The following is a 15,973-nucleotide window of genomic DNA, read 5'->3' as shown; positions in this document are numbered from 1 at the left end:
CTTTGACTGCTCCTAAATAAAATCTCAATGGACATCTCAAATTTTGAATTTTCATTCCAATTTGGAACATTCTTTTCCTGAAATAAAATTTCCTGTCACCTCAGGAAGTCCCCTCTGCAACCCTTTGCTGTGCTGAAGGAATGTAATGGGGCCATAGGCAAGCCAAAAGTCTGTTCCATGGTTTCTAAAAATGAAACCTCAAATGAAGAGCAAGGTTAATTTTCTTTAGGCAGGAAAATACTATATAGGCCATATACCAAATACCATACATAAGACACCCTCGAATTTAAGATGCACCCACAATTTCTGAGTCCCAATTTAGGAATAAATAAAATACCACATAAAGACACATTTACAAGGATACAACCTCTACTGTGCATAGAAAAGGGCTTTGGGGTATTTTTGTTTTGGTTTTACATGAATTTAAGACAGAGGCCATTTTTAGAAGAAATATTTGTTTTTTAAGTGAATTTTATACTCAAAGGAATATAAAGAATATTCTTTATACACTTATGTATATCAGTAATGATTGTGTGAAGTGTAGGCTATGATAGCCTGTTGATGAGAGGAAGTAAAGAAAATAATACAAAAATGCAGGGAGAAAGAACATTTAAGAATCCATGAACTCTGAATAGCCCTACAACCTCAAAAAATAGGTTAGTAGCTCAAAGAAAAATGTCAGCTTTTGTTATTACTTACCCTGGAGCCAGTCCAACCTAACAGAGCATATGCATATTGTTCAAAGGGGCTTATGACCAGATCCACCCGGATTGCCTTCCAGTCTTTGACTTCTGCTTTATCAGATTCTTTGGATATATTGCTATTGCTGTTGCCTGTTCTTTGCTGATGTAATTTTAAAATTGCAAAGCACTTCTGAAAATGATCCAAAGCATCAACTCTTCTACTTGGCAGTTTTTCCTTTTCAAATGTTGATTCAATTATATCACAGTATAAAAGCAAGCCCTAAAAGAAAACATTATTCACATTACATTTTTTTCCCAATTTTCCTCGTCTTTAAAAAAATGGCTTTGATATGCATATATCTTTTACAGGTACCACAATACTGTACAGTGATGGACCAAAAACCAGCCTAATACCAATATGGAGTCCAGCAGAACCGCTTGTATCAGTGACGCACTGTAGCCGAAGTGGTGATGTTCACACACTGAGACTGGAACACCTTCAGAGGTGGCTATGCAATACTTAGGAGCTGCCAAGCCCTGCCTTATAATCAGGAGATACTGCTCACTGTTCAGTCCCCACTTAAACTTCTTTAGGGTTGATGGCATGCAAAGAACTTCCAAGCAATAGTGAGCCACTTCCCAAAGTTATTCTTACTGCTAAGAGATCAGGTCTTGTTTCAAGTTTAAATTTTTCTAACTTCAGCTTCCAACCATTGACTTCATTGTGCCTTCATGTGTAAGACTAAAAAGGCCCCTGCAATCAGATACATTTCTTTTCTTTTTTTCATTTCTATTTTTTAAATCGCCTCGCAAGTTTAGTTTTGAGCTGAATAAACTAAGCTCCTTAAGGTACGAACATCATAAGGCTTGTTCTCCAACCCTTGGATCATTTTTGTGTGTCTCCTTTATACTGTCTCCCATTATTGTACTCCTGAAAGATAGACACCTGACTTTGGACGTATTAAAACAAATGTCGCTGGATGCTGACCATTTAACCAGAGAGTTCAGATCACTCTCCAGTGGTAACCAGTCCTCCTGATTAATTTAGTCAGTAGCCTAACTGGCAAGGTTTGTGCCCTGGACAACCTCCTGCTGGAGAGGATTTGAAAAGGGGGTGCCAGGAGCCCAAAAGAGAGGGGCAGCCCTAGCATCTTACCTGCTCTAGAAATTCAAAGGCCCTACTTGCTGCTGCAACAGTATGATCTATCCACACTTGTTGTTGCTGCCACTATAACCATGGTACTGGCACCTCCATGGTACTGGCATTCATATTAAGGTGGTACCCGGAGCTGGTTCTCTGCTTGCCCACGCCTAGTGAAGCTACTGTATTTACTATCCTATCAGTCTCTATGCAGCTTAGAGAGGTAGTTAGCCATGTTAGTTTCCATGTAATCTACAAGTTTCACCAGCAAGGATTTTAAATTATCTAGATCACTAGTGGTAATAGAAATAGAACAAAAATGATTGCTGGAGGCTCCTTCTAATATGAAACCCAGCTGTCCCCAACAACAACTGCATTTTGAGTTCTATCATGTATCCTGTATTACCATAGAATGAAAGATTTTTAGTCAAGGTGACGTGTGGTACTTGAATCAAATGCCTTTAAAAGAATCTAATTATGCTATATCATCCTACATTTTTATCTCAAAAAAAGAAAAAAAGAGAAACCCTTATCACAGTTATGTTTGACCAGAACTACTTTCTGTCAGACCATACTGACTATCATAAATTACAGTTTTAGACTCTAATCTTTTCTGAGGTGGATTTGCTGGTGTATTTCCTCTATCAATAAAGTCCAGAATAAATCATTTAATCATTTTTCATGGAACTGGCATCAAACTGTTATTCCTTAGGTCAACTCTTTAACTATTTTAAAATACTGGAATTACTTTGAATTTCCCCAGTTTTCTAAGATTTTTTTGAGAAATTAACATTAGTGATTCAGAAAGTTCCTCAGATATTAGGACTTTTGGATATAAGTTAACCAGTTCTGTTTATCTGATACTTTTTTAAATGTTAGTAGATGTTGCTTCACATCATTTTTGTTACAGACGGTAAATCTTTTATTTCAATATCAGTGAGATGGATATTGAATATTAATGCATTGCTATTTATGATTTTATTATCTGCTTCTGGCATTGGACCTATGAATGACCTCAGGGTTGGGTTTTTGTTTGTTTTTGTTGTGGGGGGAAGAGGGGTTCTTGTTCCAAATATGTTTAAGTGTGACTTCTTTGGGCAGTGATATTTCAGTGATTACATTAGTTTCTGTTGACAGTCTCCAACATTCTTTTTAACTTTCCCCTTTTTCCATTCTTTATATCTTGATTTTTTATAATGACTTCCACACTACTTTCTATTTAGGTGTTATTTACTTTTTCATGCTTGTACAGTCATACTATAAAGGGGATGTCCATAAACTATACTAAGTTGTCATTGTCACTTCCAATGTGATGTTCTCAGTTCATATACTGATAACTAATTTAAGCTTTGGGATACTGACCCTCTTAAAGTTTCAAGAAAAAATATTGGTGGGTGGTTCAGAATACTGTTCGCATAAAATAAAAGTACCCAGGTTATAATCACCAATTCCTAGGCTACTGCTATTTTGTCCATCTAAACGATATCAGACGTTGAATTGCTCTGTTAAGTTTTGGACTTTCTTTGTAAGAAATTATCATCCACTATTTTTAGAAACTCCAAGCAAGATGAGATCTTGAATACATGCCTCTCAGCTAAAATGAGCAATAACTTAGTTTTTCTTTCTACAGATTAGAGACAAAAAGCTTATGGAGCAGGTTATCTTACTCTTTAATGAGAACCGGTGGTCTGCAGGAGATGCCCATTGGAACCCCATTTTTATTACTAATAGTGAGAACTTTGATCCAGTTGAGGACCCATGATTCTGAATCTTTTATGACCTATAACAACTAACAATGTCTGATGGAAAAATGTTACACCCCCTTCTTCCCCCCACCTTTCTGTCCTTAGGAACAAGTTGTAACCATCCAATTTAATTTTTCCGTCATACTCTCTGTCCTCTGGTGGACCTATAATCCCTATTTCATCATTATTTTCTTTCCCTTGAAATATTGTTGCTGACCTATCTGTTTTAGTTTAATTTTGATTCTGTTCATTCCAGGTTGTTTACCATCATTGTGAGTGTATTGTTAATATTTTTCAATTTTAGTTTCTAGGTTTTGAAAATTGATTTGATTTCCAGTGCTTTGCACTGGTTTTCTTGAGAGACATTCCAGTAGTTCTCTAAAGAATTGACAGTCCTACAACTACAGCTGTTAACTGGATAACGCCCAGTGTTTAAAGGAGTACTCCTTCTTGTCTCATTTTATAGAAACTTCAAGAAAATATTTTCTGGTTCACTTTAGATTTACATCATGCAATTCTGGGGTTATTACAAGTCAAAGTCCTCATATAGAACACCCTTTTCCCCTACTGACTGGGTCACATCCTCCAGTAAATGCATTTTCAATATCTGCAGATGGCTGTGGTTAGCAAGTGTGACTAGAAAGGCATTTCAGGACTGCATATCTCTAGGTTATCTTTATTGCGTTTCCATAGTTAAGTGGCTTGGCAATTTGTAAAAGTTAATAGGAAGGACTACAAGATGTCCCATGCTGTAAATAGCTACTCCAACATTTTTAAAAAATGCAATTAGGCAACAATTACACAAGTGCTGACTACAACAAAGAGTTGAAATCTGATTCAAAGCCAGAATGCCACCTTTAAATAGGAATCAAAGCCCAGGACACATCTACTGGGATAATGTTTCTGATTAACCTAATTTGATTAGGCACTGGACATCACCATTGCTTCATAAAATGAAGCTGAAACAGCACTTCTCTAAGTTAAAAAAAATACTGTTAAAGGGGCAGCCAGTTATAAAGATCATGTGTAACTCTGAATATTGCCAGTTACATAACAGAATATTTATGTTACTCTATAAAATAGTACATCTGCAGCCTTCTGCAAATATCATTTTGTTGAATTATGTTTTCTATATTCCTATAGTTCTTATTTATAGTTTAGATTTTTAAATGAAGATTAGTATAAGCAATTTTTTTTTAACAGAGGTTTGCCATCTTGTCAAATCCAAACATGATTTTTGGGGGAAGCATGTCAAAGGAACACGGGTAGAACAGGTTTCCAACTCTATATATTTTTTATGTGGGGTTAATTTTGGCATGTCAGCACTGTTCATTTTGGAACAAATCCATGATCAAAGTTTGAATGCTGAATTTCATAGATTCACAGATTCCTAGATGCTATGGTCGGAAGGCACCTCAACAGATCATCAAGTCCAACCCCGTGCCTAGGCAGGAAAGAGTGCTGGGGTCAGATGACCCCAGCCAGATGCCTATCCAGTTTACTCTTAAAGATCCCCAAAGTAGCAGAGAGCACCACTTCCCTTGGAAGCCCATTCCAGATTTTGGCCACCCTTACCATGAAGGAGTTTTTCCTGAGATCTAGCCTAAATCTGCTCTCTGTCAGTTTGTGACCATTGTTCCCTGTTACCCCAAGAGGCGTCCTGGTGAACAGAGCATCTCCAATCCCTTGCTGCATCCCCCTAATGAATTTGTAGGCGGCCACAAGATCACCTCTCAGCCTTCTCTTGCAGAGGCTGAAGAGGTCCAGGTCCCTCAGTCTCTCCTTGTAGGGCTTGTCCTGTAAGCCCCTAACCATATGAGTGGCCCCCCTCCAGACCCTCTTGAGTCTATCAACATCCTTCTTAAAGTACAGTACCCAAAACTGGATGCAGCAGTCCAACTGCAGTCTGACCAATGCCACACAGAGAGGAAGTATCACCTTATTGGATCTATTTCTCATGCATCTGCTGATGTACGATAAAGTGTGGTTAGCTTTGCTGATGATTTCATCACACTTACGACTCATGTTCATCTTGGAGGCTACTGTGACTCTGAGATCTCTTTCCACTTCTGTGCTGCTGAGTGGGTCATTTCCCAGCCAGTAGGTGTGCTGGATACTTTTGCACCATAGGTGCAGCAGTCTGCACCTGTACTTGTTGTACTGCATCCTACTGTGTACTGTTCACTTTTCTAACCTGTCCAGGTCTTCCTGCAGTCGTTCCCTACGCTCTGGAGAGTGCACTTCACTCCAAAATTTAGTATTGTCCGCAAACTTGGACAGATTCCACTCCACACCCACATCCAAGTCACTGATAAAAATATTGAAGAGTACAGGTCCAAGGACCGAACTCTGCGGGACCCCACTACCCACATCCTTCCAAGTCAATACTGACCCATCTACTACCACTCTCTGGGTGCAACCACTAAGCCAGTTTGCCACCCACTGGACCAGGTAAACATCTAAGTCACATCCTCTTAATTTATTAATGAGAATAGGATGAGATGCCGTATCAAAAGCCTTGCTAAAGTCCAAGAAAATTACATCCTTCTCTACTCCTGCATCTAAGCATTTTGTGACCCTGTCATAAAATGAAACCAGATTGGTCAGGCATGATTTACCTGCTACAAATCCATGCTGGTTTCCCTGCTGCATTATTTTTCCTGCTGGACTCCCACAAACATGATACTTCATAATCTTTTCAAAGACCTTTCCAAGGATGGAGATAAGACTAACTGGCCTATAATTACTTGGATCCCCCTTCCTCCTCTTGTTGAAAATAGGGACCACATTGGCCCTTTTCCAGTCCTCTGACACCTGACCTGAGCACCATGAGTGCTCAAACAGTCGTGCAAGTGGTTCTGCCATGACACCAGCCAATTCCTTCAGTACCCTCAGATGCAGCTCATCTGGGCCTGCTGACTTGAACACATCCAGCCCAGCCAAGTGACTCTGCATCAAGTCAGGGTCGACAGTTGGTAGGCTGGTGTCCCTCTGATGCCCATGTAAGAACCCATTAGGAGACTTATCTTGAGCTTTGAACACTGAGGCAAAAAACTCACTGAATAGCTCACCCTTGCCCCTTCCCCCATCTGTCACTAACTGCTCCTCCTTGTTCAGTAGTGATCCTATGTTGCCCTGTGCCTTCCTTTTACTCCCTACATACTTAAAAAAGACTTTTTGTTGTCTTTAATTTGTGTTGCCATCCTCAGCTCTGTAGTTGCTTTGGCCTTTCTAACCATCTCTCTGCAAGTGTGGGCCAAGTAGGTATACTCCTCCTTGGTAGCTTCCCCCTACTTCTACCATCTATACGCCTTCTTTTTTGCCCTAAGGTTCCCCTGGATTTCCCTGTTTAGCCAAGGAAGTTCTTTGGCTCCTTTCCCCCTTTTCCCTTGTACTGGGATAGTCTCCCTCTGTGGCCAAAGGATTGCTTCCTTTAGAAACGACCACCCTTCCTAGACTACCATCTAACCAATACTCTTCTCCTGCAGTGTGTTATTGACTAGACTCCTAAGCACACTGAAGTTAGCCTTCCTAAAGTCAAGCACTTCCATCCTACTTGTTAACTTACCCACCCTATGCCGTATGATGAATTTGATTGATTGATGGTCACTGTCTTCAAGGTCTTGATTGATGGTCACTGTCTTCAAATCTGCAGCTCCCCTACCAGGTCCTCCCCCATAGCCAACACCAAGTCCAGTAAGGCATTCCCCCTAGTGGGACTGTATACCTCCTGCGTTAGGTTAAGGATCTGCATTCAGGTTAAGAACCTACGTGAATGGTTGGATTTGGCTGACTGCTCCTCGCAGATGTCAGGGTAATTTAGGTCCCCTATGACAACCACATCCATAGACTGTACAGCCTCTGAGAGCTGCCTCAAGAATTCCAAGTCTAGCTTTTCTTCTTGGTGTGGTCTATAGCAGACCCCCACCACCAAGTCCCTTTACCACAACCTCCATATATCCTAACCCACAATGCTTCAACTTTCTCCTCCCGTGATTCCCATTTTGATTAGGGTAGATGTATAATGCTCCTTTACATAGAGAGCAACCCCAACCCCTTTCCTCCCTACTCTGTCCCTTCTGTACAACCTGTAGCCCTCAATGTGTACCACCAGGTTTCTGTTAGCCCCACTAAATCAAAGTTATTATCTGCAAGTAAAAGTATGAGTTCTTCCTGCTTGTTCCCCAATTTTTGAAGAGTAATATTATCAGTAATTGAAAATCACTTCTGAGCATTCTGCAGAGGCACTCATGAGATTACTTTTAAGCAGACTGTAAGGAAGTCCCATCCAATTTGCAATTTTGCATAACTGTCATGAACCTCAACTGGTAGAAAGTAGCATGCTTTGATTGAAGTTAAAATAGGCCAGTTTGTAACACTGGACTCCTCAACATGTGTTTCTGCAAGGTAATGGTCTTAGTCTTCTGCTAAGATAACTTGCATGAAGAAAACTGTCACCATTTCCATTAAATATACAAGGCTAGATCCCAAAAAAATGGAAGTAGGTATTTAAGTCCAAGGCTACAACCCCATAAAGTTCTTCTGAGGCACTGTTAACCCAGAAAGTGCCTCTACTCCAGACATAATATAGGTTTTTATCTTTAAGTTCTCTAAGCATCAAAACATTCTACTTCTGAACACATCAAGAAGCATCTTTTTTTTGACAGCACTGAGCAGCTTAGCAACTAGTTCATGCCTAAGCCAAACTGGGACTCAGAAATTACCGTTTTTTCACCTCAGTCCCTTAAGGGCTTGATATAGTAGGAATTTTCAGAATATACCTAACATATACTAACAAGACTGGGTTCTAGACAAAATGTGACAGCAACAACCACTCTACTTTCTCTTTAAGCAGTAGGTAGGGAACGTGGTGCACACCCTGCCCTTCTTCATACAATAATCTAGCGGTTAGTGTTGCCAGCCCTTCAGGATTGCCTTGTAGTCTCCAGGAATTAGATACAGTCTCCAGGAAACTGCTGAGAGTCACCCAGGAGATAAATGATAGAGCATTCATTAAAATAAGTATTAAATGTTGAATCCAATTTATACCATAGTCCAGTGGGTTTTTAAAATGTAACAGTAACGTGCATTTGCCTTCCTGATTACAGTATAGTAGATCAGTCATTAATGTCATTACGTCATGTGATGAAACCTCCCAGAATAGATTCAAATAGAATTGGCAACCCTACTAGTGGCCAGAGCATTCATCAAGGAAGAGGGTGACCCAGGCTGAATTCCTGCATCTGTCTGAGATTATTCCACTTGAAGCTGTACTACTGTGCTTTATTTTTTTATAAATTAAGGAATCATTGGCCAAAGAGAAAGTGAAAATGTGAGTGTGTAGCCAAATGTTTAGGGCACTCTCTTAGGTGTAGAGATCTGGATTTTGTTCCTGAGACTGTTTTTGTATTTTAAAATAACTACTAACTTTAAAAATCTGTAATTTTTCAATTATCAACATCCAACCATAAATGTGCTGCTCCACCCCCTTGGAGCCAACTTTGCAAAAATCAGTAGCAAAACTATGCAAGTTGTGTAAGACCTAGCCCTTCTACTCATTTCCTACCAGTCATTCCCATGAGACTGGAACTCCTGCCATCATACACATTCATCTTACTGGTTGTTTAGAATAAGAATCAGATGAACCATTTAAATTCTAAGATTACTAAGCAGAGGAAGATTTTCCCTTTTTTACTTACAAAAATCTCAAGGAGATGAATGCCAAGCCTTGTTGGTGCAAAGTTAAGTTTGCACAATTAAAATAGAAAAAGTCACAATTTAAAAAGTCCTTACAACCATACTTCCTCTTGCTAAATTGACCAGATAATAACCAGATAAAAACATATTTAACAAGAACTTGAAGGCAGAAAACTTACACAGTATGTGCATTGTATTACATTCACACATATGGCTATGAAACTGTTAGACCAGAGATTTCCAAGCAGTAGCCCAGAGAGAAAGTCATTTTTACTTCCTTTTTAAAGCATTGCTAAACTATTAAAAGATAATCTGTCTACCACACTGCAGCTTTTCCATTTTACCATTCTAATGTGAAGTAAAGAGGAGACACTGCATCTTCTAGACCTACATATTCCTGATGATGCTTCATCAAAGAATATCATGTTGTTGACTTAGTTTTTCAACAACTTTCAGGGGAAGGATTCTGGAACGTTAAACTTTTCAGCTAAGAAAAGGCCTATTCTGAACTATTTAAATTAGTTTTCATATAGTTTAGAAGTTAAACACTGCAGAATCCTTCACTAAAAACATCTAAAAGAAAGTCAACATCATGACCTTTGAGACATTCTTTGATGCACCTGAGCTTTGAAGCAGTGGCACGAAAGTGGGAAAGCTGTGAAGAGGCAGACAGCTTTCCTGTCAAAGAGTATAAAAGTGCTTTAATTCCTTTTTTTATAAATCAAAGGTAATAAAAAGGCAGGAGGAGTATAATTCCTGTCTTTGTTTTTGTATTTTGATTTTACTAGGAGCTAATTTCTCCAGCACTGACAGTTAGATTCTGAATATTAGAATTGACTCAGCAATGAATTCAGGCAGTATAATCAGCAGTTGGGTCAGTAGGTTTATATATCATAACCCATAGGGACGCCAGAAAAAATGAGTACAAGGAAAACTCTATGCTTCTCACTTAAAATGATCCCAGCCTATCTGGGTTTGGTTCTTTTTGCCACCAAACATACCTCCTTGTACTATTTTTCCATCTCTTTAATTTCCTCACTTTCTGTACCTGAAACCTAAGTAAATTCTCAACCTCTTAGCCTAGTTTTACTTATCCTCACTCTCCCTGCACCTTTATTTGCCTCATGTTATCCTTTTTATAATAAATAGTTTATGTTAGTTCTTCCATTTAACTGAAGCAGCTCAGAGTGAACTGCACAGCTTTAATACTTTCACTGCTTGCTCGTGCAGTTGGTTAATTTCTCAGAATGTAAGTACAGTTCCCATTAATGTGAATGGGATAGTATGGAAAGTTTGAAAGGCTATACGCAGTGTGCAGAATCTTGCCCTAGCTGGAGGCACTATATAGTCTTCAGTCTGACACCCAAGTGGAGAGCATTCACATGGCTCCAGTACCCCATGTCTCCTACATAAAGCCCAAGGGCAGCTATTTAAGAGATGGTGTACTGTTCCCAAAATGATGCGAGTGGGATCCTCATGAAGGCTAATTTAAATATGTAACTGGACAGATCCTCAGTTTGTATCAATTTTCCCAGTGCCACTGATTTCAACAATGCTGTGAAAATCTATAGCTAAGACAGATGCTCCAGAAAATAAGGAAACACAAGATTCTGAAGGACTTTAGAGTATTTTCAAAGACTGCAAGCCAACTGGAAGAAGAGAATAGAAGCTATATTGTGTGCCCATGAATACTGCAGGAGCTACTGGGAAAGTTAATAGGAAAATGTCAACCCTGAAGGGTATCTACACAGGTTCAGATACACATCTATCTAGATATTTTTCTAGATCATTAATTCTTTATGCCCATCCCTTATTAAGATATTAACATTTATATCAGGGGTGGGCAAAATACAGCCTGTGGGCTGGATCTGACTTGCCAAACCATTCTATCCAACCTGCAGGGCCCCTAAAAATTTATAAAATTAATTATTATTTGTCTGTGGCTGCCTGTCTAAGCTTACAAGGCACCAGAGGTGGCAAGACCCATGAGAGGCCAGCAGGACCCAGGGGCAGCAGCAGCATGGCCTGACTGGCTCTGCCCCACCCCCATCCCCCAACCAGAAGCCTCTGCCTAGCAGAGGCTTCTGGCCTGTTGACCCTGGGGCTGTTTCCCACCTCCCTCCATCCAAGAGTGCAATTCAGATAAGGACAGGGGAGAGGGAAGGACACCAGCGATTGCCCCAGCCCACGGGGGCCTGGCTGGCTCCTGCCATGTTCTGTAGTCCTGGACATGTAGCCAGGAACCACACGCTGCCAGAGCACATGGAGGATGCACAGGGGAAGGGAGGGGGAAAGCAGTGGGAAGGCGGGGAAATGGCAGTGGTAGTGGTAGCTGGTGGTGGGGGAGTAGCAGTGAGTAGGTGAGCAGGACTGCAGTGACAGCTGGGCTGGAGTGTGGGGCCCACACCAGTGGGGGCCCAGGGCCAGGTGGCAGGAGCATGGAGCCCAGGCTGGCAGGGGCTATATGGAGCCATATCAGCTTCTGCCTCTCCCTGCTGCTGCAGCAGAAGCCGGCCCAGCCCCTGTGATTCCTGGCTGGCTCTGTGCAGTTCTGGCCAGGCCAGGCCAGGCTGGCTCCAGCATCACACAGTGCACAGTAGGAGCCAGCCAGGAACCGTGTGGTGCCAGAGCAACAGGCAGTCAGGTAGGAAGCAGTGACAGACAGGTGTGGGGAGTGATGGTTGGGCAGGGAAGTGGCAGCAAGCGGGGAGAAAAGCAGCAGTTGGTGCATGCCTCAGGGCCAGGAGCAATGGGGTCCCAGGGCAGGGTGACAGGAGTATGAAGCCCAGGCTGGCAGGAGCTCCACGGACACTCCACATATCTACACACACACACCCCCACATGCTCCCTATACTCACCCACACCCACATGTACACCGCCACGCCTATTTACCACCCCAACAAACCCCAAACATGCCCAAAGCCTCTCCTACACCCCACATACACATATACCCACAGAGCCCCACAAACCTATATGCACCCACCCATACCCCCACACCTCCCCACAACCTCCTACAATACACAGGAGTAAGACTTTATTCAAGCTGTTATGCAATCACCTCTATGTACACTATGCAAGCACATGTAAATCAGGACAAAAATATTTTTTGAAATCAAATAAATGTATGTTGTAGTAGATGTTTGATTTTTAGAATATTTTTTTCTCGTTCCAAGATGGAAAACGCCTTGCCGAAAGGAGTACTTCCATGGACAAGGCGAGAGACTTCTGGTGGCAAAGGTGGGACTTCTGGCCCCAAGATAACAAACAGGGGGCAGGGCACCTGGCAAAGGTCAGGGCTACCTATGAGGCCCTCAACAGCTTGCCAAAACTCATTAAGCCACCCTCCAGCTAAAATAATTACCCACCTCTGAATATATAAATATCAGAACTGATCAATAACCAGGCTTTCTGAAAGCTGATCTTGTTTAGCTACAGGGCATATGAAAATTCAAAAAGAGAACTGTCCTTTTACACAAGGCTAAGGCTAAGTGCAGACATTCAGGGGGAAGGTTAGATTGCATTAAAAATGGCTACCTGATCTGAGGTAATTTGGGGGGGGTACGTGGGGGGCAAGCAGGATCCATGGAAGTGATCATGGGAATGGCGAGAGCAGAATCAGGGAGCAGGCAAGATCAGCAGAAGCAATCAGGGGAGTAAACAGGGTCCACAGGGGGTTCCTGGGGTCTGGGAGGGTTTGGCATAATCAGAACAGCTCACAGGGAGGTTTGCAGGGGACCTACCCCCATCCCTCCTGCCTCTCCCCCCAACAATACTTACTTCCTTGGCTCTCAGCATCCATAATACCTGATAAAACCAGTACCTGGAGTGGCTTGTGGAGGGAGTGGGCAGATCGGAAAAGTACAACCCTGGGACTGGGGCTAGCAGCTGGGATTTCCCAGCCCTGGGGCTGTACAGGTAACTGTGCAGAAGTTCAGTTCACTGATGTAACCTAAATTGATTAAGTTTGAGTGAACATTAATCCAGGTCTATCTTAGACTAGGTTCTGCCATTTCTAGACCAGTACTTCTGTGCTGTAATGGGGTTTAGATTAATTTCTGGTTACTGAGACCAGGTCTATGTATAAAGTCTGCATCTGGGTGAACTAAGTTAGATTGTGTCGCCATTTTTAATGCAATCTAACCTCCCCAAATGTCTGCAAATAGCCAAAATGTTTTCAATACCAAGAAAACAGACAATGAAGAGTGAGTGTACATTTCTCAAATGCAAACAATATTACACTCCATATGAAAAAAGCTTAATGCAAAATGAAACATATAAAGATATTTTATTAGTATGCTAATAAAAGCACTAATACGCTGCTTATTTCCAACCGACTACATGTATTGACCTAATATTATGAGGCCCTTGTATCAGCTAGTATTTAGATCCTTCCAAAAAGAGTTAAATATTAACACTATAAGCATCTCTATAGCACTCATTACATAGCTAAAAATAAAATAAACGTTTGCAGTGCTGAATAGCGATAGTCAGAAAAAAAAAAGCTTGAAACATTTTTTCATCAGAATCTACTGACCTTGTGGGGTCCTGAGCACCTGGCACTCAATAGTTCTTGGGTAACCCATCAAGGAGACCACCCTGGAGCTCAGGCTGCCCACAGAGCTAGGGAAGAACTGAAATTCCACTTCATGGAGAATTTCCCTTTTTATGATGTTATTTCAAAGCAGAATGGTACCAGATTTTGAAATAGCCCCCGATGATGAATTACCATTTTCTGTCAAGGCTCCAGTGCTGACTCCACTATTAGTAAGTTCATTCTTTCAATATTTTTTTACTTTTTATAAAATATTTTACCTGTTTTTCCCATAAGTCAACCACTTTATGTAAAAGTTCTTTTTCTTCCTTTGGTCCTGGATTGGTGATTAAAAAATCTACATCATGGCCAGTCTTCTTTCCCCTAGCAATAAGAAATAGGGAGAAGAATAAATCAGCAAAGTTTCTGTTGTATTTCAAAGAGAATATTTTTGCTGCATTATAAAGAGAGTTTGCAGTATAAAATGATAGCAATGTTTTCTGAAACATAATCAAAATAGAATCTTCTATTTCTTTTATCAGGTCTGTCAGTGTTCTTTGTTAAGCAATGATTTAAAGTTTTTGATGTATTTCTTCTGTTGTTCAGACTAGATGGGGCAGATCCTTGGTGATGTTAAATCTCTCTTTTTCCTCTTTTGTCCTAGAAAAGAAGGTTTCACTTGTCTTTGGAGAAAATCATAATCATGACAAGCAGTGGATATTATGAGTCCTGTACAGCAGCAGCTGATCAACTTGCCAGTCTAACTGCAGCCCATAACATTTTTCTTTAGCTCTTGATAGACATTTTAATGAACAAAAAAGTAAAATTGCAGCTATTCTACTCTATTATGAAAGACAAGCAGTGCCTTTATGTAGGATATTTATTCTATTTTAAAGTATAAGCTCAGTTTTTGAAGGTTTTTTATGCAACTTAGCAAATTTGTTTAGGAATGTGAGGAAGGATTGCACAATTAGGTCCCATATACATGAGTATTAATTAGAAATGTTTTCTTTTTTTTTAAGGAAAACTAAATTTTATTTATTTCACAATGTCCCACTTCTGTTTTTTTAAATACATCTATTCAGCTTACCTTGTAACCATGTTATCTTATTTGGCAAGCTGGATAAATCCAACTAGTGTAAGCAAATAAAAAGCAAGCTACATGGAGGTTCCACCTTAGACTTATGAAAGGTTTGAGGATAGGTCATTTTGTTTTGAGGTGAAGTTTATCCCTGGAACGCAGATTATGCATAATGCTATCATCATGGTATAGGAACTACCACAATGGCTGCCTAAACATCTGTGCATAGGACATTTCAAAGGACTGTGAGATGGAAAGTCAAAGGTCTTGGGATGTCTATATGCAAACAACTATAGTAACCCAAAAGTCTTGTGGAAGTTTTTCAAATGGATCTGGAGAAGCAATTCCAGCTCAAATTGTGTCAGACTGTCACCTGGCAAACCTTGCCCCATGTTGGAGGGATAGATTTTATTTTCTCATCCATTCAAATTTCCCCAGAGGCCGCATTGCTCAAACATTACTGCAAGAAAACTGGGGCCTTCATAGCTAATACTATATACATCATACAGCATGTGGCTGTATCACACATATTACAATTCAGGTATGTATGTGTGTTCTCCAGTTCTGCAGGACTAGAGAATTGATAAAATGACTGTAACATAGTAAAAATTAGAAATATCCAAAACCAAAGGTCTTTTCTCCTACAATGCTTTTATAAAAGTGAATGAGAGTTCTTTAACTCTGGAATATTTGTAAGAATTCACATAACTGACAAGCATGTCAACTGGCATTCATATGACAGGAAATCATCGCACTGAGAGATGCTAGAGTAGATTTAGCTGCAAAAAATGAAAATCACAGTTTTACATTTGACAAGCAGTCTAACTTAGAGAAATACAACTATTGTGCCATGACTGCAACCAAGTCAAAACCTCTTAAACAAATGGAAAGAAGTTTAGAACAAAACATTGGTAAAGGCATAAAATAAGAATAGAAGCTAAAGCTCTGAGACATTAAGAATGTAAAATACTCTCTATGAAACACATTTTAGCTTGTACTAGAAGATGAAATCTATTATATTTTAGAATTATTATGGTAGTTTAAACTCATCTATCACATTTGTTATTTAACTATCATAAAACGTTTTTCAAGGCA

The 15,973-nt window shown here is 40.3% G+C and overlaps 1 protein-coding gene across 3 annotated transcripts in view; it reads right to left on the bottom strand.

The window, feature by feature from the left end:
* Window positions 1-15,973, bottom strand: part of DNTT (DNA nucleotidylexotransferase) — a 335,988-nt gene that overhangs the window by 74,373 nt on the left and 245,642 nt on the right. For all 3 annotated transcript variants that reach the window (XM_090057571.1, XM_090057572.1, XM_090057573.1), the window contains 2 exons: window positions 14,079-14,181; window positions 700-963 (listed from right to left, as the gene is read on the bottom strand). In XM_090057571.1, coding sequence (XP_089913697.1) covers window positions 700-963; window positions 14,079-14,181 — 367 coding nt within the window. The remainder of the gene's footprint in view (window positions 1-699; window positions 964-14,078; window positions 14,182-15,973) is intronic.

Source organism: Crocodylus siamensis, chromosome 7, assembly GCF_052110815.1.
Source record: "Crocodylus siamensis isolate JL-2025a chromosome 7, ASM5211081v1, whole genome shotgun sequence".
NCBI lineage: Eukaryota > Metazoa > Chordata > Crocodylia > Crocodylidae > Crocodylus > Crocodylus siamensis.
Note: the sequence above shows the minus strand (reverse complement) of the source record. Positions and strands in the feature narration are given on the sequence as shown.